The sequence below is a fragment of the Electrona antarctica genome (genome assembly GCF_951216825.1).
Source record: "Electrona antarctica genome assembly, chromosome: 9".
Taxonomy (NCBI): Eukaryota; Metazoa; Chordata; class Actinopteri; order Myctophiformes; family Myctophidae; genus Electrona; species Electrona antarctica.
In genome coordinates, this window is record NC_136790.1 from 42,709,001 (window position 1) to 42,732,800 (window position 23,800).

Sequence of the window (23,800 nt, forward strand, 5' to 3'; positions counted from 1 at the left end):
TGTACAGATATTGTCTATTCTATATCGAACAAAATCCGTTTAAGTACCACACACCAACATACCTAGTGCAAAAGAGGGGAAGAACATCACCTCAAAACCTTCGACCCCTACCCTGTCTGTCCTCTGCAAGGACTCTGTTAAGGAGTGTGATTGACAGAGGGGCAAAGGAATGCTTGTACCTATTATACTTGCACACATGTACCTCGTACCTCCTACCTGATGGCATTAGCCGATACTCAGGGAGGGGAGGGGTCAGACACAATTTTCTTAACCTGTCCAATGGTGGCCTGCTCAAAGATGACTAGTGGGGTGATCGGAGGTGTAGACATACCCACCGTGATCTTCCCTGCCATTTTGGCTAATCTAAGGATCTCAGATAGGTAGAGATGATGGACATTCCCACCGGACTACACATCACTTTCTCACACCTTGTCCAACCCTGGAATGCCTGAATGTTGAGAACCTTGTTATCTCTTATACTTTTTCTTTTCTATTGTATCAAAAGTAGTGCATGCAAATATAGCTCATCTACAAGCTCACAATACATCGCATCACTTCAAGTGTGTCTTTGTGGGTTTTTAAAAATATGTATCCAATGAAAGTTATTAACCCATTCTGGGCGGGAATCCCTTTTGGCGTTTTAAGCATTATGTTATATTAGCTATTAAAAAATAGCAGATCTACAAGCTACGAGCTTGTAGGTCTGATATTTTTGATAAAAACGTGAAAATGTGGTGCAAACCTTTGAATATATATTCTTTCAGAGCGAACGTTTTTAACTCAAATCTTTGCTTCTGGGGGGGTTCCTGGAACAACATATTTTCCGATGGGGGTCGGCGGTCAATTACATATCATCTTGGGGGTCCTTGACATGAAAATGTTTGAGAACCACTGACATAGAAACATGGGTTTTTTTCTGAAAACTGTCAGGATTTAGAAGACATTTGTAGAATCGGTTTCAGGTCTAAGTGACTACTGTAAATAATATAACTATACACAGAATCCATTGGAATACATTTACTTATTTCCATTTTTTGGAAAATATTGAGTAGGCTACAAATAGTTCCATTTGTACACCCTCAGAGTTGTGGGGGTCTTTGAAGTTAAAATGTTTGAGAACTTAGATAGCATTGTATGTAGACATATAGCACTCTATATGCATTGTTTCATTATATAGATATTCCACTGTTAGCTTACGTATGAGTCTTGATGACTATTTTTATGTACAACAACACTTTTAAGATCTTAATCCAGAGTGATTTACAGTAAGCAAGAACGAAAACATGGTAATGCATCGAATACATAAAAAATAGTCATCATGACTATTTGATTTTGATGTATTGCCATGTTTTTGTTCTTGGTTACTGTAAATCACTCTGGATTAAGAGTGTTTAATTGCTAAATGCCTAAATTGTAAATTGAGAACAACTCTGCTCTGAATAATATTACATCGAAACAAGAGCCAACATTATTCAGCTTTCACACAGTAAAAAAAACTAAATAAACCACAACAACAAAAACCCACAGGCTCAACATAACCAAACACAGGCCTCACAAATTAGGCACAACATCAACAAGTGATTCTCTCGGAGAGACCGGACCTTTAAGGTTTCCCCCGCGCTGCGCGGCCATCAGCCCGGGGGTGAACTAAAGGGAACATTAATGAACATTAGGAGAGAGAGAAAAGGCCAAGTTCTCCCCAAAACAGGAACAGTCCTGTGTTTGTGAGGTCAGGAGAAGTTACCGTGGTTACTCCCAGGAGGGAGAGAAGACTGTTGCGTTTTTGTTAATTGTTTATCGGTGGGGGGAAATGAGATTAGTGGCTGAATAGTAGATGTGAGAGCGTTTTCAAAGAGCCACGCTGCATTAAGTTTGAATCCCTCCGCTCCCCCTGCGCTATCCGGCTGGGTGCTGCTAGGTTCCAGTGTGCATGGGCACAGCAAGCTCGGTTCCCTTAATGTGCATTTTACCACTGTCCTTTTTTTTCTTCTTCAAATGATAGCCCCTGTCAGTGGTGTTATAAGTAACTAAGTACATTTACTTAACCGATTTTGACCTGAGGACGATTCTTAAAAAAATGTCTTCTAAAAACCTATGTTTCTATGTCAGTGGTACTCAACCTTTTTCATGTCAAGGACACCCAGAATTGTCTGTATTTGGCCGCCGACCCCCATCTGAAAATATGTTCCCCCAGAAGCAAAGATTTGAGTTAAAAACGTTCACTCTGAAAGAATATATATTCAAAGATTTGCGCCATTTAAAAAAAATAGCAGAACTACAAGTTCATATGAACCGCCCTATACCGCCCTATACCCTTAGATCTCCATATGGAGCTGACCTGACCAAAATTTGATATGTTGATCTGACCTCATCAAATCCTGTACACTCGCTCCATATACAGTATGGCCAGTACAGAATCCATTCTGATCTGGGCTCAGGCTAAATATAAATATATTATAGGGGTGGGACTTTAACTGATTAATTTTGATTAATTAATTACAGAAATAAATACCGGTATGCAATAAAAATAAATGTGCATTTTAATCGTGCTTAGTTTTTGCACCACGGAACCTTTCTCACTGGAGGAGTTTCAGGCGTACCGATCATACATGTAGCTGCAAGCAGGGATAAGATGGGGCCAAGCAATACGAAAATCACACCCGTGTGAACTGAGCGGTGCAGGCTGCTCAACACCGCTGGTTGGCTACAATTATAGTTATAGTGCTCAGTGTGAATGGCCCTTTTAAGCTGCTCAATTGTGCCACTTTTGGTCACCCAGCAGTATTGCAGCTGTTTGTACCCTAAACAGACCCCAAACAGACCCGCTTATTGTGTGTATTGCATGTAGTCTTTTTTCTTATTTCTTATTTTACAAATGTCTTCACATACAAAGTGACTGATGTGTTCTGCATGAATGTGTAAGTTCCATGGCTTTTGTCCAAATGAGGCACGAGTTGTGCCTGTTCAGTGCTTGTTATTGTTGCTTGCAACTATATTTATTTTACATTTTGTCACGTACAAACTTCTCTTTTAACTGGGATTCCAGTTAATGGTCTATAGATTGTGTGTAGAAAATTTCACGGAATTGCTCAAACAAGTGCCATGGCTTTAGGCCAAATGAGGCATGAGTTATGCCTGTTCAAAGGTTCCATTTTGAAACGATTGCTATAGCGCCCCCCCTTTGGCCAATTGGAGTAAGACTGGTTTCAGTACTATTTGGCATGACCCTCTACCATACTGTAAAGTTTCATAAATATGTGACACTGCATGTATGTATTAGGGGCAGAAGAAGAATTTTCATTAAACCTTCATTTTTTTCACTTAAAAAATGTACTCAGATTTTGTCTGTATAGGTGATCCAAAGGTCAGAGGTCAAAACGGTTCATGAGCTATGCCTCTTTGCTAGCTGTGAGGCGACAGCACTACCGACTGTGCCACCGTGCCCCTGAAAGTTTGCATTTTCAATTGAGTGCTATAGCGCCACCCTTTGGCCAATGGTTATGGGCTTCAAGTACTCACCGTTTAGCATACCCCTCTACCGTATTGCTCTAAGTTTTGTGAAAACCGACTGCACGGTTAAGCCAGAACTGCTATTGTTGGCCCGAAGGAGAAGAAAATGAAGAAAAAAACAGACAAATACAATAAAAAAAACAGACAAATACAACAACGGACCAACCCGAAGGGACTTCTTGGTCCCTTGTTGTATTTGTCTAGAAGTCCCTTCGGGCTTGTTCCTTTAAATATTAACTTTATAGTTTCTCTTTTCAGAGTCAAACATGAAGAGGATTGTTTGAGTAGTTCAGTCAGACAACTCACGAATAGATTTAACCAATATTTACAATACAATGAGAATACAAGTGCACATTGACTTGGCATTCGGCTCTGCTGCATTTCCTCCCTGCTCGGCACGATTGAACACTATCATAAAACCTTAAGAGCAGGGAGATAGATATACAATAAAACCCCCATGGGGAGCATAAATAACAGAGCTCACCGGTGGTGCTGGGGTGGTGGTGGGAGCAAACATCACATAACAACCAGGAACCATATGCAGAGGAAGGCAGGAAGAGCATGCAGTCTAGTGAGCTTAAGTAGCCCGCCCAATTGGTCAGCTGACTGCCACATCAGCGAATGACGTGTGGGACTTGCACACACTTATACACCCACATAGTAATGCAGCATGTTAACCCCTTGAGTATAGTATGCGCCTTTGAGCATGGCATGAACCCCCTCGAGTATATCTGACTGAACTAACTCCGCAGGCTACGCATAATTTATACAGCCTCCCTCTAGAGATTTGAGAAAAAGTGGTGGGGAGTAATGAACATTTAAACATCCGAAGACTTTCAGCTTGATAATACATGATTCATGGAATTTAGCTTTCAGCATTGCATCGGGAATGTTCAAAAGTTCAGCCTGAGCCCTAATGGCATAACAAATTCAGACAATTCAGTGTGATAGAATGAAATGTCCAGATTGCCCACATTAGGGGCAGGTTATAAGTGACTAAGAAACCAAACCATACCTCATAATGCATCCCCATTTCTATCTGTTTAAGCGCCAGGGGGTGGACACCAGTTTTGGTCCTCGGTGCCACCGAAGCCCATTATAAATAAAAGAAAGAAAATGTAATTATATTGTGCATGTCATCACCTGCACACCAGATTAGAGGAATTTTCAAAATATGGATTAAAAAAATGGATATGGATATGGATATGGATTTTAACTCGTCTTAACGCCCCTGACAATCAGTGCATAATTAGATTCAGTTCGTCTTAACGTCCCTGGCACTTAAACAGTTTTAATGTTCTCTCCAAAATACTTGAAATTGTTGTAGCAACACAACTCAATGAATACCTAATAGAGCGTCGCAGTCCCGCCCCCTGCAGGGCCCTGGAAATGATTCCCCGTTCATTTTCCTCATAGACATTTCAAAAAGTATTTATTTAAAGACCTTTTAAGACTCGTACAAAGCCAACTCGAGTTGTGAGAAATCAAGACAACAAACACAATTTTTCGGGCCGAACAAATAATTAGAAAGAAGAAGAAACGGCAGGTTACAAAACTTTTTTTCTTGTTTTTCTTCTTTGTAATTATTTGTTTGGTCCAAAATATTGTGTTTATTGTCATGATTTGTCACGACTCGAGTTGGCTTTGTACGATGCTTAAAAGGTCTTTAAAGAAATACTTTTTGAAATGTCTATGGGAAAAATGCATTGGGAATTATTTCCTAGGCCTGGCGTCATCATGAAAGGGGGCGGGACTGCGACGCTCTATAGAGCCCTTCCACTAGAGCTCAGACATACTGTCACCGTCTCCACACCTCAGCGCAAAATGGTCTTAAGCTGCGCACTTCTTAAGCTCTGCGCAGCTTAAATTCCGAGTTTTTAGACAGCTGGTGGATGGAAAAGAAGCTCCACCTCCGCGGACCTTTTGCGCGGAGGAGAGCGTTTCCGGGAATCTGGCCGTCGCGCAAAAAGTCCACGGAGGTGGAGCTTCTTTTCCATCCACCAGCTGTCTAAAAACTCAGAATTTAAGCTGCGCACAGCCGAGAACGTGCGCGGCTCTTTCGATAGTGTGGCAGCACCTTGTATTAGGCTCTACCACAAACTGCTCATTGAGGTAGTTAATGACCTGCTGCTTCCACAAGATTGTGGCTCCCCATAAACGCTTGTTGTCCTGCTGTGTCAGTCAGTGCACTGCAGTGCAATTACTTTTCAATTAGTGTCGACAAAAATCTATGAGCCTTTTCTCTTCAATTTGTCCGTTGTTCAGTTTTGAACATCGCCAGTTCGGACAGTTTTGAAAATGTATGTTTTGTTTTAAAATACCTTATAGTTACGTTTCAAAAAGCCTCGCCTTCAGCATTTCAGTGCCACTATCATTTGTGGATTTAACTGTATGTACACATCTGCTCTATTAAATGGACTAGACATAAAATGTACTACTGGGTAGAGCACACTGTCTATATGTATGACACTTTCTAAAGTGTATTGAAACATCTGTGACAACTATAGGCTCGTATTTATCCAGGGTTCAGTTCATGCAATTGGAGATTTATTGGCGTGTCATGGCAAAGTTTTATAAATGAAGAAACCCCTGTATTGTTTGAAATAACAGTAGCCCACATTTTCAGAAAGACTTGAACCTTTAAGGTTTAACAAAATGTTTGTGTGTCCGTGCGTGCGTGCGTGCGTGCGTGCGTGCGTGCGTGCGTGCGTGCGTGCGTGCGTGCGTGCGTGCGCGTGCATGTGCGTGCATGCGTGCATGCTTGTCTTTCTCACAGGTATGGGTGGATGCAGGGACTCAGATTTTCTTCTCCTATGCTATCTGTCTTGGGTGTCTCACAGCTCTGGGGAGTTACAATGCCTACAATAACAACTGCTACAGGTACCGGAGATGACTCTCTCGAAATAGCCAAATGCCTCGTCGTCTTATTAGTGACGCACGTTAACGGATTAACGAGATTCCCACTGTCGCTACACCTGCTATTTAGCAAAACCACCGCCAAGGAAACAGGCGTGACAAAACCACTTTCAGTGGTCTGGCACTGAAAGTGACATGAGAGGCGTGGAAGCCTTAACATGGAAAAACAAAAGAAAAATAAATGTTGTAATTGTACTTTGTGTTACTGTATATTTTGATGAAATCTGCTGCTAGCAGACAGTGGGACATTAAGCATGGCATTGTCGCCTGTCCGTCCAGCACTTACATCCTAACGGAATGGGTCAAAACCTACTGGCTGGATTGGCACCTTCATGTTTACCTCCAGGGAATGATTCCTACTGATTCCCTTTCCTCTAGTGCCACCATTAGGCCAACATTTCCACTTTAACACATCCAATTGTTTTGGCTTAAATAGATTGGAATTTAATCAAGTCTGAACAGAAAATCAAACAAACTAAAAAAAAAACACATGGAAGCTGATCAGATTTGCCCCCAATTCCTGGGAGTTTTGAAATGTGGCTCACATCTAAAGATGTATACATGTCATACGATGGTGACACTCTGATGGTGCAATGCTGACTGTCTCACGTTCTGTCTCCTTCATTCTGCATCTCTGTCTCTGTCCCTCATCTCTGTTTCTTTCTCTCTGCCTTGCCCTCTCTTTCCTTCTCCTTGTCTTGCTATCTCCATCTCTCTCTCAGGGACTGCCTCATGCTCTGTTGCCTGAACAGCGGCACCAGCTTCATAGCGGGTTTTGCCATCTTTTCCGTGTTGGGCTTCATGGCCTATGAACAGGGCGTCCCCATCGCGGAGGTGGCGGAGTCTGGTGAGGAAAAATGTTGTGTCTGTGAACCCTATAGTACCCACCTTGTCTTTCTCTCTCCTTCCACCATCCTAAACAGTGATAAATTATACATGAAGCAGTTATATAACCACCCACATTTCACCCAGGCTGTTAAGACCGTCACAGGTATATGACTTATTCATGTCAGCATTAATTATTTAGTTATAACGAGATGACAAATTAATTCCACTATAGCGATCTACTGCATGCAGGGGGCCTCTTCCATAATGTGTTTCTGATGTCATATTAAAGTTATCACAGAGGCATAGGAGGCCTTTGCTATGTTTCACCAGTTTCAATTGAAACGGGCCTCCACCCTCAGTCAAACCCTTGGCTCTCTCTCTCTCGCTCATTTGCTGCCTTGCTCTCTCGCACAAAGTTACACCTATTTCCTGTTAATAACCTGCGTAAAATGTGCAGCATTGGAAGGTAAAGGGGAGACACTTTATTGTGAAGGGACAGGATGAGGAGAGGTGTTGTTGCTGCGTAATTTTCGAGAATAATGGCTGCACGCGATATTGAATAGTCTATTTTGTATCAATACTCCCGTATCAGCAGAATAATTATGTCATATGTATATGGGGGCCTCATATTTGAAACAGGCCTCCAGATTCCTAAGGCCGCCCTTGCACAGAGGTGCTATAAAGAACTCAATGGAATGCTACCACTCGTTTATAACCAGCTGGCCAATGCTGCATGCTTAACCCATTTAGAATTGAGGCCCATTCTAAAAATTCTAAATTCATTCTAAATCCTGACCTACGTTTTCTGACTTAATTTATTTAAAAAGATTGCGTAGCCAGATAATATCACTGCGTGCATGGCAGATAAGTCTGGCTAATATACGCAAGGCTAAGTCTGTACTGTACAGAGCAACAATATACCCCAAAAGAGGAGACAGGTCGACCGACCTATAGGGGACAGGTCGGCAACTCGGTCGGGAGTCGCGGTCGGAATTCGCCCTTGCTGCAAAAGGGGTTCCCGTCTTGAAAGGTAAAAACTACTAAAGTGCAGTGATTTTGACAACTAAAACTAAGACGAAAAATATAAGTATAAGTAATTTTACACTTGGTTGCATGCTGAAAATAGCCGATCTGCAAGCTCACAACGTGTCTCGCTGCGACGCGTTGTGAGCTTGTAGATCGGCTATTTTCAGAAAGTGTAAAATTAGGCCTTTCGACGACATCAAGGCCCGCCAAAATACATTTTAGTCGACTAAATCAACTGTAGATTTAGTCGACTAAAGTCTTATGACATTTTAGTCGACTAAAACTAGACTAACACTGAAACATTCCGGGTGACTAAAATGTGACTAAAACTAAATTAAAGCCATTCAAAAGACTATGACTAAAACTAAAATGCCAAAATCAACACTGCTAAAGGGGTTCCCTTCCTAAATGGGTTTCAATGTATTCTCTCTTATCTCGGGGTCTTATCATCTCGTCTTGTTTGAAAGCTCATCCAGTGGTACACATGCACAACTTAAAACATAACCAGTCATGTTTCTAGCATTTGTAGCACCCCAATGGGTGTCAGTGAAATCACTTTTAGGCTTTGTGTTGTTTAGAGGCCCCTCGTCATGTCCATCACACAACGCACACACGACACGCACAACACAAGACAGCGGTGTCTTCACCTCCCGGCCTGTCAGTCCCAATGAAGACAATAATTGTACTGTGTATATTGTACAGTGGTGGAAAAAAAAGAAATGTTTTATTTAAGTAAAAGTACCAATACTGCAATTTAGAACTACTTCGTTACACGTAAAAGTACGGAATTGAAAATGTACTTGAGTAAAAGTACAAAAGTATCTGCATCAAAATGTACTTAAAGTACTAAAAGTAAAATGACTCATATTGCAGAATGTCCCATTTCACAAGTTCAAAATGTGTACAAAATCTATTGAAAATAGCAGATCTCTGGGCACGGTGGCACAGTCGGTAGTGCTGTCGCCTCACAGCTAGAAGGTCCTGGGTTCGATTCCCGCTGGGGACGCTGTGGGCGCTGGCGGCGTGTCCTCTCCTCCACGTCATCAGTGCCCATACCGAGGCAAGGTTGGCGAAAGGGCCTTTCTGTGTGGAGTTTGCATGTTCTCCCCGTGTCCCCTAGGGTAGGTACCCTCACAAAAACATGCAGTAATCCTGGTCTCTAAACTGCCTCCCCCTGGCCAGCCGGGGCGCCTGATGGAGGGGAATGGAACTGGTTGGAATAACGTGTTCCTTCCACGCGCTACGTCCAACCAGGGAAACTCCCCAATGTCAGGTGTAAAGGAGCAACTTGGACACTCATGCATGAAGGAAGCATGAGTTCAAGTCCGTTGCTCTCCCCAGGTTGGCGGAGGGTGTGTAGAGCCCAGGATCACATTAGATGGGCGGCTGTGGCTCAGGAGGTAGAGCAGGTCGTCCAATGATCCATGGGTCGGCGGTTCGAATCCCGGCTCCTCCTGTCTACATGTCGAAGTGTCCTTGGGCAAGACACTGAACCCAAAATTGCTCCCGATGTGCTGGTTGGTACCTTGCATGGCTTCCGCTGCAATCGGTGTATGAATGTGTGTGTGAATGGGTGAATGTAATGCACATCTATGTAAAGCGCCTTGGATAAAGGCACTATATAAATTTACCATTTACCATTTAGATAATTGACACAGGGGTGAAAAATGGGTTACAAAATCGTGGGATAAAAATTATAAAGTAAAAAAAAGAAAATAGCAGATCACAATACGCGTTGCGACACACAGCTTGTAGATCTGCTATTTTTAAATGGCCGCAATGTATAGGGTAAAGTTTTCAAATAATTGTGGAGGAGTAAAAGGACAAGTTGTGGCTCTGAGATGTAGTGGAGTAGAAGTACAAGTACTGGAAATTGGAAATACTCAAGTAAAGTACAAATACCTCAAAATTGTACTTAAGTACTGTACTTAAGTAAAAGTACTTAGTTACTTTCCACCACTGATATTGTACTATTACAGGTTCCATTCTCGCCTTCATTGATTGTGCTGTGTATGTGGTGTGATGCAGGTCCTGGTCTCGCCTTCATTGATTGTGCTGTGTATGTGGTGTGATGCAGGTCCTGGTCTCGCCTTCATTGATTGTGCTGTGTATGTGGTGTGATGCAGGTCCTGGTCTCGCCTTCATTGATTGTGCTGTGTATGTGGTGTGATGCAGGTCCTGGTCTCGCCTTCATTGATTGTACTGTGTATGTGGTGTGATGCAGGTCCTGGTCTCGCCTTCATTGATTGTACTGTGTATGTGGTGTGATGCAGGTCCTGGTCTCGCCTTCATTGATTGCACTGTGTATGTGGTGTGATGCAGGTCCTGGTCTCGCCTTCATTGATTGTACTGTGTATGTGGTGTGATGCAGGTCCTGGTCTCGCCTTCATTGCCTATCCCAAGGCTGTTACAATGATGCCCTTGTCTCCACTTTGGGCTTTCATGTTCTTCATGATGCTCATCTTCCTTGGTCTGGACAGTCAGGTGAGAATTAACCATGGGATCGTGTGGTACTAAAATGCACCGGCTTTCAAAAAAGACAAAAAAGAATTGTGTTAAAGGACCACTTCACAACTTCTCTTCCTATAATTGGTCCTAACTAATGTTCATGATAAAATACCCCAATTTTTTCCTACTCAGTCTGTGTCTCATAGGAAGGCTGTGGGCAGTTCAGAAACCCGTCCACCAGTGACCTCATCGATGGTGAATCCAAGCTAATCGAAGCGGCAGGCTTTCTTTTCCTGAAAAGTTGCAATGCAAAAGTTGAAGCCATCGTTCTCACGATAATACAAATCTAAATATATTTTAAAACAAATCTTGTTTAAAAAAAAATCTGCCTAATGATGATGTCACTGGTGGACGGGTGTCCGAACTGCCCAAAGCCCTCCTATGAGACACAGACTGAGTAGGAACAAATGGTGGTGTTTTATCATGAACATTAGTGAGGGCCAATTATATGAAGAGATGTTGAAAAGTGGTGAAGTGGTCCTTTAAGACTGAAAGACATATTAACCATGGGCTTCCATTCAGTTGTTCAATAATCTAACAATAAATATAGTTGCTGAATTACTGTATACATAAAGGTTTAGGTTACAATGTGGTCAATATAAAGGTCCCCTGTGTGGACTGTGAAGAGAAATACAGAAGTTTAAACCAGGATCTGACGCTGCAGTAAAATAATTAAAAGATGTGTTTTCAATGTGGTTGCTATAGCTCTGAGTCTGAGTGACTGAGTGACTCACTGAGTTGATGAAGTTACACCCACAGATTATAAAAAAAATAGATACCATTGGTTTGACCTGTATCGAGGGTGGAAGTGCGGCAGAAGTGAAAAAGGCCACGCTACGCCTGATTTAAGTGACTACTGGCCAATCACTTTTCCGGGACTTGAACGTCCGCTCTGTGATGCGCGAGGAAGCTTCTGTGAAGAACTATAGTCTCACGTTTTGATTGATTGATTGATTGATGAATTTATTAACAGATTGTAGAATTACAGTATACATTTCAAGCACGACTCAAATCAAAACTGTTAACTGTGGACGACACCATAAAGCATTACACTTGTTTACAATAGGGCCCACCATGTTCAATTGATCATAACAATTAGAGACGTACAAATATACTCTATATAGCAAAAAAACAGGAAATCATCAGAGGAGGTAAAAAAAGGAAAGAAACAAACATACATACAGTGAGGGGAAAAAAGGGTGGGTGGGGGATTCAGGTTTTACGGGGGCCAGTTTCGAATTGCGGCCGTCCGTAGGTGCCCTTTGAGAGCGGTTTTGAAGGAGTCAAGGGATTTGCACGTCTTAATGACTGTTGGTAGGGTGTTCCACATTTTGGTGGCATAGGAGCGAAAATAATTTAGTCCCTTGTTTGTGCCGAATCTGGGTTGCACATGGTTTGTTGCCAGACTGCTGGTATACTACGTCTGTGTCTCGGTTCCAGTCAGACCTATCTATCTATTTATTAACCTGGCATGACCGAACCGCTGCTACAGGCATAAAACAAAACCTGAACATCAGGTGACTGATGAAGTTAAACCCGCCGAGTGTCGCTTCTGTTTCCTGTATCGTTTCAAATTATAATCCCTCCTGTGTTCCATACCAGACTAACCAGTGTTGTTTTCGTCGACTAAGTCTAATACTATGACAAAACAATGTTCGTCGACTACCTTTTTTCACTGACAAAAACTAAGCCATGATGACTAAAACTATGACTAAATATACTGACAATTTCGTCAACAAATAAAAACGAGACTAAAATGTTACGAAGGGACTATAGTGGCCCGCCAAAACACATTTTAGTCGACTAAATCAACTGTAAATTCAGTCGACTAAACTCTTATGATATTTAGTCGACTAAAACTAACACTAAGACATTCCAGGTGACTAAAATATGGTTTATACAGTTTCAGTCCAAAGACTATGACTAAACAAAAATAGAAATTTGCTGCCAAAAACAACACTGTTCCATACAGTCCATACGTGGTTCTGACCTAATAGTACTTTTTTCCCTCTCCCCTTTATTCAGTTTGTGTGTGTGGAGAGCTTGGTGACGGCTGTGGTGGACATGTATCCAAAGACCTTCAGGAGAGGCTATCGCAGAGAGATGCTGATCCTCGGCATGTCTATATTCTCTTTCCTGATAGGACTCATCATGTGTATGGAGGTATGACTCATCTGTGACCAGATTTGACTGAGAGCCTGCCATCGCGCAAATTCCAGCTTTTCACCAGAGGAGAAAAACTTTTTTTTTTCTTCCCCAAAATGAGTTAATAGCACAGGAAGACTCTTCACATACTAGAGCATGTCTGAAATAAGTGTCAGAGCTGAAATCGACATGTAAATATGAAATAAATGCTTAAACATGTAGCTAGGTGTAATGTTAGAAACCACAGAAGTGAACCTTTCAAGCCTGTTTTCTCAACTCGCTGTTTTCTGCAAGACATTACTCTATAAGGCTAAGCCATACATGTATCTCCAAAACTGGTGGGTCAAATTGAACAACCAATATGTCAATTTTAAGCTATGATTCCCTGCTTTCATATGACATGAAAAAAAACGAAAATTAAAAAAAATGGCAGTCCCTCAGTCAAATTTTACATTTGGTATTATCTGCTAATTTGCACCTGGCATTCTTCAGGATATACCTAATTATTTATTAAATACCTTATAATGTATTTCAATCATCGACATACCAGCACCACCACCACCACCACCACCATCATCATCATCGTCATCATCACCATCATCATCATCATCACCATCATCATCATCATCATCATCATCACGACCACCATCACCAAAATACAAGTCTGAGGTAAATCTTATTCGAGTACTCCTTTGTGGAATTTGTCAGACTGAATCCATTTAAAAGAGGGAGGGGTTAGGGGAGGGGATGATATTGTGACGTCACTATATCACTGTCATTTGGGCCTTTTGACCTGGGCCTATTGAGAAAACAAAAATACACAGGAAAGACATATTTCAATATTCTAACCACACCTGGGGGTCTATTAGACTAATGTTAACTCCATATAGGCACATACTGTACAAAACAGAAAAGTACAAAAACCACGTACGGCACTTGAAAGCTGCAATCTACAATTTATGTTTTTGAGGGGCTAGCCCCTCCTATACACAGGTTTAATGTTTGTCTTTAGTTTAAAGTTTGTTTAGTAAACGCATTGACAATAAAGGGAAAATGTATGTCATAATGTGTCGTTTACGTCATATTGTCTCTTTATTGTTAATTGCGTTTAATGTTTGTGTTGGCACCATTTGTTTTACATCACCATTAAAACTGTCTGTCTAAAATATAACACAACTGCAGTTTTGTATTTGGTCTCCCTGCTCTTCAATTGACAATATTCAGAGCGCGGCCATCTTGCCAGCAAGGTGCTAACTTCCCATAGACAGCCCATTCATCCAAACAGAAAAGTCCTATCATTAAACAACAAACATCAAACTCACCAACATTGCAGCTGTACGGAAAGCTTGAATTATCCTCTTTCAATCTGTAACGTTTTTGTTTCATAATAATCCACGGTAGACATATTATGAGCTACTTCCTCTCAAGAAATTCTGTGCATGATATTTATTTCTCTAAGTGTCAGAGTTTGGGAGTGCTCGTAGGATATCATTCAACAGCCCTGCCCTGTGTACCACCTGTTTTGAATTAGCACATAATGCAAGAGGCAGCAGGACATTGCTTTACTGAAAAACGAGTGCTTCCAAACTCTGATTGCAACAATGGCCATCAGAGGCATGGCAACATCTGCAAAAGGTCAATGGACATGAAAGTGATGGACTGCAGGTTATTTAAAAGAGGGATAAAAGAGGGATTTTGTAAACTTTTGTTTATAAAAGTTCACATACAAGTATGTATGCTGATCTTACTGTATATGCATACTTCCATAACCTCGGAACATGGCGGCATTGTCTCAAAGCTAGACACTGAGAAAAGCGAGAGACATCGTGGGCTCACACACTGAACTTGGACTTCAGAATCAGCTTCATATTGTTAATTGTCGTGCCGAAACCTTGCATCTGCATTATTTCATCTCGCACAGAACCAATAATTCCAATGCTTATTTATCCCATTTTGGGGCGGGAACCCCTTTTGGTGTTTTAAGCATTATGTAATGTTATGCTTTAGCTATTGCAAAATAGCAGATCTACAAGCTCATAGTGCGGCTGCCGCGAGTGCCGTGCTACAAGCTTGTAGGTCTGCTATTTTTGAAAAATAGCGAAAATGTGGCGCAACAACATATTTTCAGATGGGGGTCGGTGGCAAATACAGATAATTCTGGGGGTCCTTGACATGAAAAAGGTTGAGCACCACTGACATAGAAACATAGGTTTCTCAGAAAACTGTCAGGATTTAGAAGACATTTGTAGAATCGAACTTATATATATATATATATATATATATATATATATATATATATATATATATCTTATATATATATATATATATATATATATATATATATATATATCTTATAACTTAATGGGTTATGGGCTGCCTGTGCTGTGACTGACACCTGTCTCCCCCTATCAGGGAGGGATGTACGTGTTCCAGCTATTTGATTCGTACGCTGCCTCTGGGATGTGTTTGCTGTTCGTGGCCATATTTGAGTCTATAGCTATTGGCTGGGTCTATGGTAAGAAACTATGTGTGTCTGTATGCCAGTGTTGCCAATATTTGATTTTAGTTTTAGTCATAGTCTTTTGAATAGTTTTCATTTAGTTGTAGTCACATTTTAGTCACCCGGAATGTTTTCGTGTTAGTCTAGTTTTAGTCGACTAAAATGTATTTTGGCGGGCCTTGATGCCGTTTTTCACTTGCAAATAGACGATCTACAAGCCCACAACGTGTCGCGCTGTGAGCTTGTAGATCGTCTATTTTCAGCATGCAACTAATTGTAAAATGACTTACTGGAATACTGGATCTCTTGTCCACTAGTGCCTTAATTTTATTTGTTGACAAAGTTGTCGGTATATTTAGTCTTAGTTTCAGTCATCATAGCTTAGTTTTCATTTAGTTTCCATTTAGTCAGTGGAAAAAAGGTAGTCGACGAACATTTTTTGTCTTAGTTTTAGTCGACGAAATCAACACTGCTGTAGCCTATATGTATATATGCGCACTGGTGGTGACAGTATACCATAACATATATATTTTAGCCAGATGTTTTCACATAGAATTAGCAGGCTCTCCCACATGTATTTATTTCAGAAGAAGAATGCAAGAAATGTGTGAAAAGCTGTGCAGCAATGCTATTCCCAATACATTAATATTCCTCCTATGCCCTCTGCTGGATAGTGAGCTGTAGTGCATCTACTTCAACCACTGAAAGCCTCTAGTCCTTTAAAGCCAAATTCCAAATACCCAAAATCTCGGCCACTCACTCACTCACACTCGTCACTCTAGCATGGCGGTGTTACGGTGAAATTGGTGACCTGATGAAATATGGAACAATCGTGTAGACAATCACATAACGTCAGCGTCCGAACATAAATCATTGTGGTTTGTTTATTAGCAGAGTTCAACTTAACTTATAGTGTTTAGGCCACTTATTTACACACCTCCATGTTACGTTATTTGAAGTCCACATGGTCACATATTTCGGTAGGTCACCAATTGCACTGTAACACCGCCATGCTAGAGTGACCGAGTGTGAGTGAGCAAGTGGCCGAGATGTTGGGGATTGGTATTTGGATTTTTGAGAAGCAGACTTGAGTTACAAACTCTACTTTGTTTCCATCTGTACCAGTTATATATGTGCCCCCCCCCCCCCCCCCCCCCCCCCCCCAGTTATGCAATACCCGTACTTGTCTGTCTGTCTGTCTGTCTGTCTGTCTGTCTGTCTGTCTGTGTCCCTTTTATGCCCATATATGGAGGTCCGTGCCAGGCATGGCCAAATATGGAGTTCAGGAAGGCCAGTCTAGGGTACTCCATATGGTGATTTGCACTCTACACTAGCGTAGGTCTTGCCCAGAGTGGATAGAATCTAGCTGTATACAAAAATAGTACGCAGCCGAGCCAGTTTCTGCGTGGCTGCCTGCATATATACGAAAAGACCCACCCACACCTGCCTCTTGATTGGCCTATGTATACCGAACGTCCGCTCTGTGACTCACGCGGAAGGTTCTGTGACTATGTGTGGAAGATTGCCCTCCCTGCGAGATACGGACGCATAGATACATTATAAGAAAGCTAGATGGCTCACCCGCACTCTGGCCAATGGAGAGCGGCCATCTTACCTCAGGGCAGCATAACATTGTGTCTATGGGTCATGTACTTTTAAATAACCATAACTTGCTCAATTTTCAACCGATTTTCAAACGGTTTGGTATGTTACAAACGTCAGAGACGTCCGCATACTTACATGATTTTATACGAAGTTCATATCAAAAACAAAATTAAGCAGATAAGAGTCCTGAATCATAGCCATGTTGACAACGTTTGTAATAAACCAACGCGTTTGTAAATTCGTCAAGATTTGAGGGAGTTATGACTATTTTTGTTTGAGCTGCCATTGAACATATACTGTAGGCCTACTGTAGCCCCTCAGAAGATGGCCGCCGGGTGAACTGCGTCAAAGACTCCGCCTTGAGCCATCTAGCCTTTATATATGTCTATGTACGGATGCCCCAGAGCCGAAGGAGGCGTCTGCCTTTCTATAATGTGTGACAATGGCCATCCTTGTGTGTGTTCCAGGAAGTGACAGGTTCTACACCAACATTGAGGACATGATTGGTTACAAACCTGTCTTCTTTATCAAATGGTGCTGGATGCTCCTAACCCCGGGCATTTGTGCTGTGAGTCTGCCATCATTTATTTAAAAAAAAAAAAAATATATATATATATATATATATATGTATATATATATATATATATATATATATATATATATATTTTTTTTAATGGGAATTCTTAGTTTAATTTGTTTAAATTGTATGAATTAAATTATTTTAGTAATGTTTTCATTGTTGACATTTTGTTTTAGTTTTTTTAATATTTTGAATATAAATTTGTATGTAGGGTAGTGGAAAAGGGAGGGTGATAATGAAATAATAATACTAATAATAATAATAGTAATAATAATAATAATAATAATAGTAATAAGGGTAATATTAATAATAATAATAATAATAATAATAATAATATTTTTTACAAATTGCACCATTTCATTTTATATGATTATAATGTGGTTAACTATAAACTGCGTTTTGGGATGCAAAATGCACCCTATTTTAATCTCCGCTCTTTTCTGCCACAGGCTATCTTTCTGTTCTTTCTGATCAAATACAAGCCCTTGAAGTACAACAACGTGTACACCTATCCTGACTGGGGTTACGGCATCGGGTGGTTCATGGCCATGTCCTCCATGATCTGCATTCCTATCGGCATGATCTGGATGATCTGGAAGACTCCTGGAACATTCTCTGAGGTAAAAACACACGCCTCATGGGGGTTAAAACGGCCCTGATCCCGACAAGGAGGAAATATAGCCTAGTGCACGTATAGGCTATTTGCACTATATGTATATGCACTGTTGCACGCACACAATGGAAAAACAGCTGTAAAACTAGAAAAAGTGCCCTTCTGGGCACAGGTCTCCACCAGGAGGATAGGACTGTGTGAGATGTTTGTCAAAATGTTTAGGAGTAATATAAACATGTTTGCCTTTGATGGCAATTAGATGATTTGAGGCATTTTGTTCCAAAAATGTGTTTAGCAAAAATCAACCTGTTGGTGGCGCTATAACAGACCAATGTGAAAAGGGTGGGATATATTCCTCAGCCTAGTAAGAAAATGTGTGAAAGATTTCACGTAAATTGCATGCTGCGTTCATGATTTGAGGCTTTTGTTCAAAACAGGGCAATCTTGCAACGTTTCACGCAGATCGGTGCAGTGTTAGGTAAAAAATGTGAAAAGCTGCCTCATGGTGGTGCTATAACAGGCCGTTCTGGACAATGCGGGGCAGAGGTTCATCGTTGGCATCCAGGGAGTGTGTGTGCAAAGTTTGGCATCGACCGGGTTAATGGTGCCGGAGATTAGCTGGTAACGGACGGACGGAAGGACGGACGGACGGACACACACACACACACACACACACACACGGACGGAGTGCAAAACATACTCTCTCCCCAGGCCTTCGGCCTGGTGGAGACAATAACATTTATTTTATTTTATTTTATTCGAGTCACGACGAAGGAATGAGTTGAAATGCCACCTACTAGGCCTATACCGTGTGCCATGCGTAATGCTGCTGCCCCGATGTTATGGTCTTCGCTTGTAGCGTTTGACTCAATAAGAATAGATTCGGGTGTGATACAGCGAATGAAAGCAAACTCCCAAGGATTATGGAGATGTTTTAATTTTTAAAAAAGGTTAAGAAATGAGCTAACTATGAACATTTCAAATCTCAACATTTTCCAAAGAAAGCTGTTGCCATGTCTCATAGAAACAAGTAAATATGTCTATAAAATAATCCCAAAAGAAGCGCCTATAACAGGTGTCTACAACCCTTTTTTAAATGAAGTGCCATGTTTTTATTTTCTAGATAGTGAGTGTGCCATATCAAGATTAATTTTAATGACACCAAATTAAAATTTCCAACATATTGATTGTCCACAAATTCTTCTTTTTAAATATTTTCTTGCACATTGTTATAATGTTCATAGTTCATAGTTTTAATGAATGTATAGAATGTGCTGTGCAGAATGTTATTTGACTATAGATGTTTAAACCGACAATACTTAGTTGTCACAATGTTACACGTCGCAATGTGATGCATTGTGAGCTGGTAGATCTGCTATTTTCAAAAGGAATCTTGGATAAAAGTGACAATTGTGGAAACATTTTATTGAAACATTTAAAAACACAATCTGTCATGGGGGTCACTGGCCCAACATATTTTTGGATTAGGGTCCTTAGTTGGGCAAATGCATTCATCTGGGGGTCCTTGACATGGCAATGTCACTGTGTGAGGATCACTGGTTTAAACAACATTAGGAGAAAAGCCCAAATAAGCACTTTAGAAACAAGAAAAGCAACCACAACTACCAATATTTACAAGCAACTTTACAGAAAAAGAAGCCCAAAGTCGCTAATAATAAACATACATGGCAACACTCCAGAGCAGCGCACAGAGCCGCTCTTGTGTAAAATCAAACGTTGCGTTTTGCATTTAAGAGGTGGTCAGACCCAGGTGTAATCGGTATGCGCGGAGTGTTTTTAGGTCAAGGGGCTTAATAGCAAATTGCGCAAAGCGAATATAATTAACATATGGACACCAATGCTAAAATATGCAGGAACGTGGTATGCCATATGTGTGTGCGTTCAACACGGCTTCCATAATACGAAAGGGCGCAGAGCGAGGCCAAAAATCTGTAATACCGCATGGGTTTTGGACGTTCAAAATCCCACTTTAAGTGTCACTGTGCGTGTCAGGTGAGGACCCCAAAGCCAGGGACGTGGTGGGCCCATAATTCAGCCCGGGAAGTAGAGTTGCAGAGGCCCTCTAGGCGCGCGGCGAAACAAACACTGACAAATCAAGGGCGTGCGAGCGCATTTTTGGTCACTTTAGGTCCTACAGTGAACTAAAATCAGGATGGCTGAGACAGTGGCTGCTGTGCACAACATTATTATGCCACAAAGCAACATGATTATATAGGCTGTTACCTTGTTAAAAGATAATTGTGTATCTTTGAAATTTTATTTTTATTTTTATTTTTTATTAATATTAAAAAAAAACGGCTGGCCCAGACCGGCCTGGACCGGCCGTTCGGGAGTTGTCCCGAATTTCCCAATGGCCAGCACGTCTCTGCCCAAAGCAGAACAAGCAGGCAAGCAGGTCAAGTCCAGTATTTATTGGCAAAGAAAAGGACATACACAGGCAGGAACACAACGTAACAAGAAGTATAATCTAGCAAGGGAACACAAGGAACTGAGGGTTTAAGTAGACACAGGGATCACAATACACAGGTGAACAGAACAAACAATCAACACTGGGATTGGCTGGGAGACTAACAGGACACAGGTGGAGAAAACTAGTAATAACAGGGAGGTGAGACAAGACAGGCAAACACTAGGCAAAACAGGAAACACTAGGGCATCACTACACAATAAAAGTACACAGTCCATGACACTAAGTGGTGCTAGAGCACCTGCCCCTTGTGACAGCAATGTGGACTTTTTAAAGTTATTATTATTTTTTTTGTACAGTTTGTTCATTTAATTTTTGTTTTGTACAGTGTACAGTAAGTGTCTCAAGATGCCATTGATCAATTCTGGATTAAAAGCTTCTTATATTATTTATGCCACAAAATCTATAAATCTCACTATATTATTAAGGAAGGTGGTTCCACGCGTCACACAAGTTGCCACTGATGGCTTGTTTCTCTTGAGGCTCTTGGGAAGCAGTGACATGGGAGTGACAGACAAAGGGGACTATAGGGGAGGTGAGGATGAAAGGGGTGAGGATGGAGGGGCGATGATGATGACGTGACGTAATTTATATTCTTCATATTTTGCATATAACCTCCATCAGTGTTGTTTTCGTCGACTAAAACTAAAATGAAAAATGTTCGTCAACTACGAAAACTAAATGGAAACTAAATGAAAACTAAGCTATGGTGACTAAAACTAAATATATTGACAATTTCGTCAATGAATAAAAACTAGACTAAAATGTTAGGAAGGGACTAATGGACAAGAGATCCAGTATAAGTCATTGTACACTTAGTTGCATGCTGAAAATAGCAGATCTACAAGCCCACAACACAGCGCTGTGACGTGTTGTGGGCTTGTAGATCGGCTATTTTCAGCAAGTGAAAAAAACCCAGTTATTAGTAATATTTAGTCGACTAAACACTAAAACATTCCAGGTGACTAAAATGTGATTAAAACGAAATTAAGTTTCAGTCCAAAGACTATGACTAAGGGTGCGTTCGGAAATGCGCCCTGAATGCACTGGTGTGCTCTCTTGTCGTTTGTTTATTCAGTGCACTCGGTGCGTTGTCGTTCGAAAATCCAGTGCGCTGCGCACCGGGTGTGCCGAGTGCCCGCACTGAGCGACCTTACCCTGAAGCTAGGGTTGTCCGGTGTGAATGCGTCACAGCTGTGGTCGTTCGTAAATAAGGCACACTTAACGCACTCTGTGACGTCACCGCCCACCACACTCAACAAACTGACCACATTCCCGGGGTGCATTTCCGAACGCACCCCATACTAAAATAGAAAATTGCTGCCAAAAACAACACTGACCTCCATCTCTCTGTCTCTCTCATTCTCTCTCATTCTCTCTCTCTCTCTCTCTCTCTCTGTGTGTGTCTCTACAGAGGATGAAGAAGTTGACCACTCCCTCCCCAGACCTGAAGATGAGAGGGAAGCTTTCAGGTTCGATCAGTCCCTACGCTGTCAACGATGCCAAACTAAAGGGCGATGGGATTGGGAAGATATCCACCGTCGGCGACAAGGAGACGCATTTCTAACCGACCGCCTGACATGTCGACCAAGCTGCCAGCTATCTACACAATGACAACAGCAAAAAACAACAACTTCAGCAACAGCCACGTTAAAACCACCATTGCACAAAACAGGAAGTGAAATGAATGAAGTGTTTTTTTTTTCCTTTTCTTCTTTTCTGTAAAAAGGCAAAAAACTGATCAAATGATTATGTAGTGTTTGCTTCTGTTTTGCACGGACTTTGATAACAAAATGCATTGTTTTATATTAACATTGTGACTAAAGCAGCTGCTTTGTTTCTCTTTTTAACCAGTAATGTTTGAGAATCTATTTGACGATGTAGATGAGGTACAAGTTGTCCCGGTATGCTTGTATCAGCAGCATCGATCGCCTTTTCGAGCAATGCCCAATGTGTTGCGCTGTGAAAAGGTTTATGTGTTGGTCGAAGTGCTGCATCGCTCCCATATACGTTATAGCAGGTACACAAATGTGACTATATCTAATCTGTAGCAGTTGAGGACCATTTCTGTATAGTCGTGTGTTAAGAGAGGATGCAGTGACCTATAGCATTGTAAGGCTTAAGTTATACTCTGATGATGCGACACGTTGCGTGAGCTTGTAGAGATTGGCTTATTTCAACCCCTCTAGTAAAACCTTGAGTTGTATACTGAAAGAGTTCTGTCACTTCAAACTCATGACGTCTCTCCCCCCCCTGATGTTATGTTGATTATCTGGAGCTAAACTTTGGCCTGCGTCATTCGAAACCCTACACGGCTTGCACAAGGACACGTTCCGATTGGCAGTCGAGTCGGGGCAAATGCTCTCGCGCCAGAACATAATTTCCGATTCTGGGCCTATCGGGTCACAACTCGAACGGCACTGAGTCGGCTTCGCAACGTTCGGCACGGCAACTCGCTCGCTTTAGCTCGCTCTGTGGTGCCTCGCATGGCTCAAGTTCGTTTTGAGGCGGCAGGCCTCCGTCGCGGTCAAAAACTATACTTAAAAACGACTTGTTGTAGGCTAGAGGCACTTCCGCGTTGCCCACAGAAGCAGGGCGTGGTTATAAGCACAAGCCGTGTAGGATTTAGAATGTCGTACGACTGGCATGTAGCCGTCTGCAGACACCTATAGGGCCATTGTTGAAACTATAGCTCCTCACCATGCACTCGCCCTACACACTTCCACTCGGTTTTGAGCATAGATATATAAATAATAGAGACGCAATGCAATACAAGCGGATGGGAGGGGAGTTCCGGTGCTGTCACTATTATTTATATATCTATGCTCAAACCGAGTGGAAGTGTGTGTAGGGCGAGTGGCGAGGAGCTATAGTTTCAAAAAGGGGGCTACCGTACAGGCTGGTGATCCAGACCTCGCTGGGTGCCACTCCCCCATTTCCTGTCAACCTATACAGTTAATCTATCAATAAAGGCAGAAAGAAAGACCCCAACAATATCTTAATGTTAATGGGTTAATGTAGCCCCCCCCCCAACCCCCCTGTGTGCGTGTGCGTGTGCGCGTGCGTGTGCGTGTGCGTGTG

The 23,800-nt window shown here is 41.7% G+C and overlaps 1 protein-coding gene across 1 annotated transcript in view; it reads left to right on the forward strand.

Annotated features, from left to right (window-relative positions):
- Positions 1–22,890, forward strand: part of slc6a11b (solute carrier family 6 member 11b) — a gene marked incomplete at its 5' end in the record, with an annotated part of 49,606 nt that extends 26,716 nt beyond the window's left edge. The window contains 8 exons of the mRNA XM_079510390.1: positions 6,287–6,390; positions 7,149–7,273; positions 10,652–10,764; positions 12,814–12,951; positions 15,346–15,448; positions 17,506–17,606; positions 18,068–18,238; positions 22,134–22,890. Coding sequence (XP_079366516.1) covers positions 6,287–6,390; positions 7,149–7,273; positions 10,652–10,764; positions 12,814–12,951; positions 15,346–15,448; positions 17,506–17,606; positions 18,068–18,238; positions 22,134–22,286 — 1,008 coding nt within the window. The 3' untranslated portion in view covers positions 22,287–22,890. The remainder of the gene's footprint in view (positions 1–6,286; positions 6,391–7,148; positions 7,274–10,651; positions 10,765–12,813; positions 12,952–15,345; positions 15,449–17,505; positions 17,607–18,067; positions 18,239–22,133) is intronic.
- Positions 22,891–23,800: the final 910 nt, after the last annotated feature.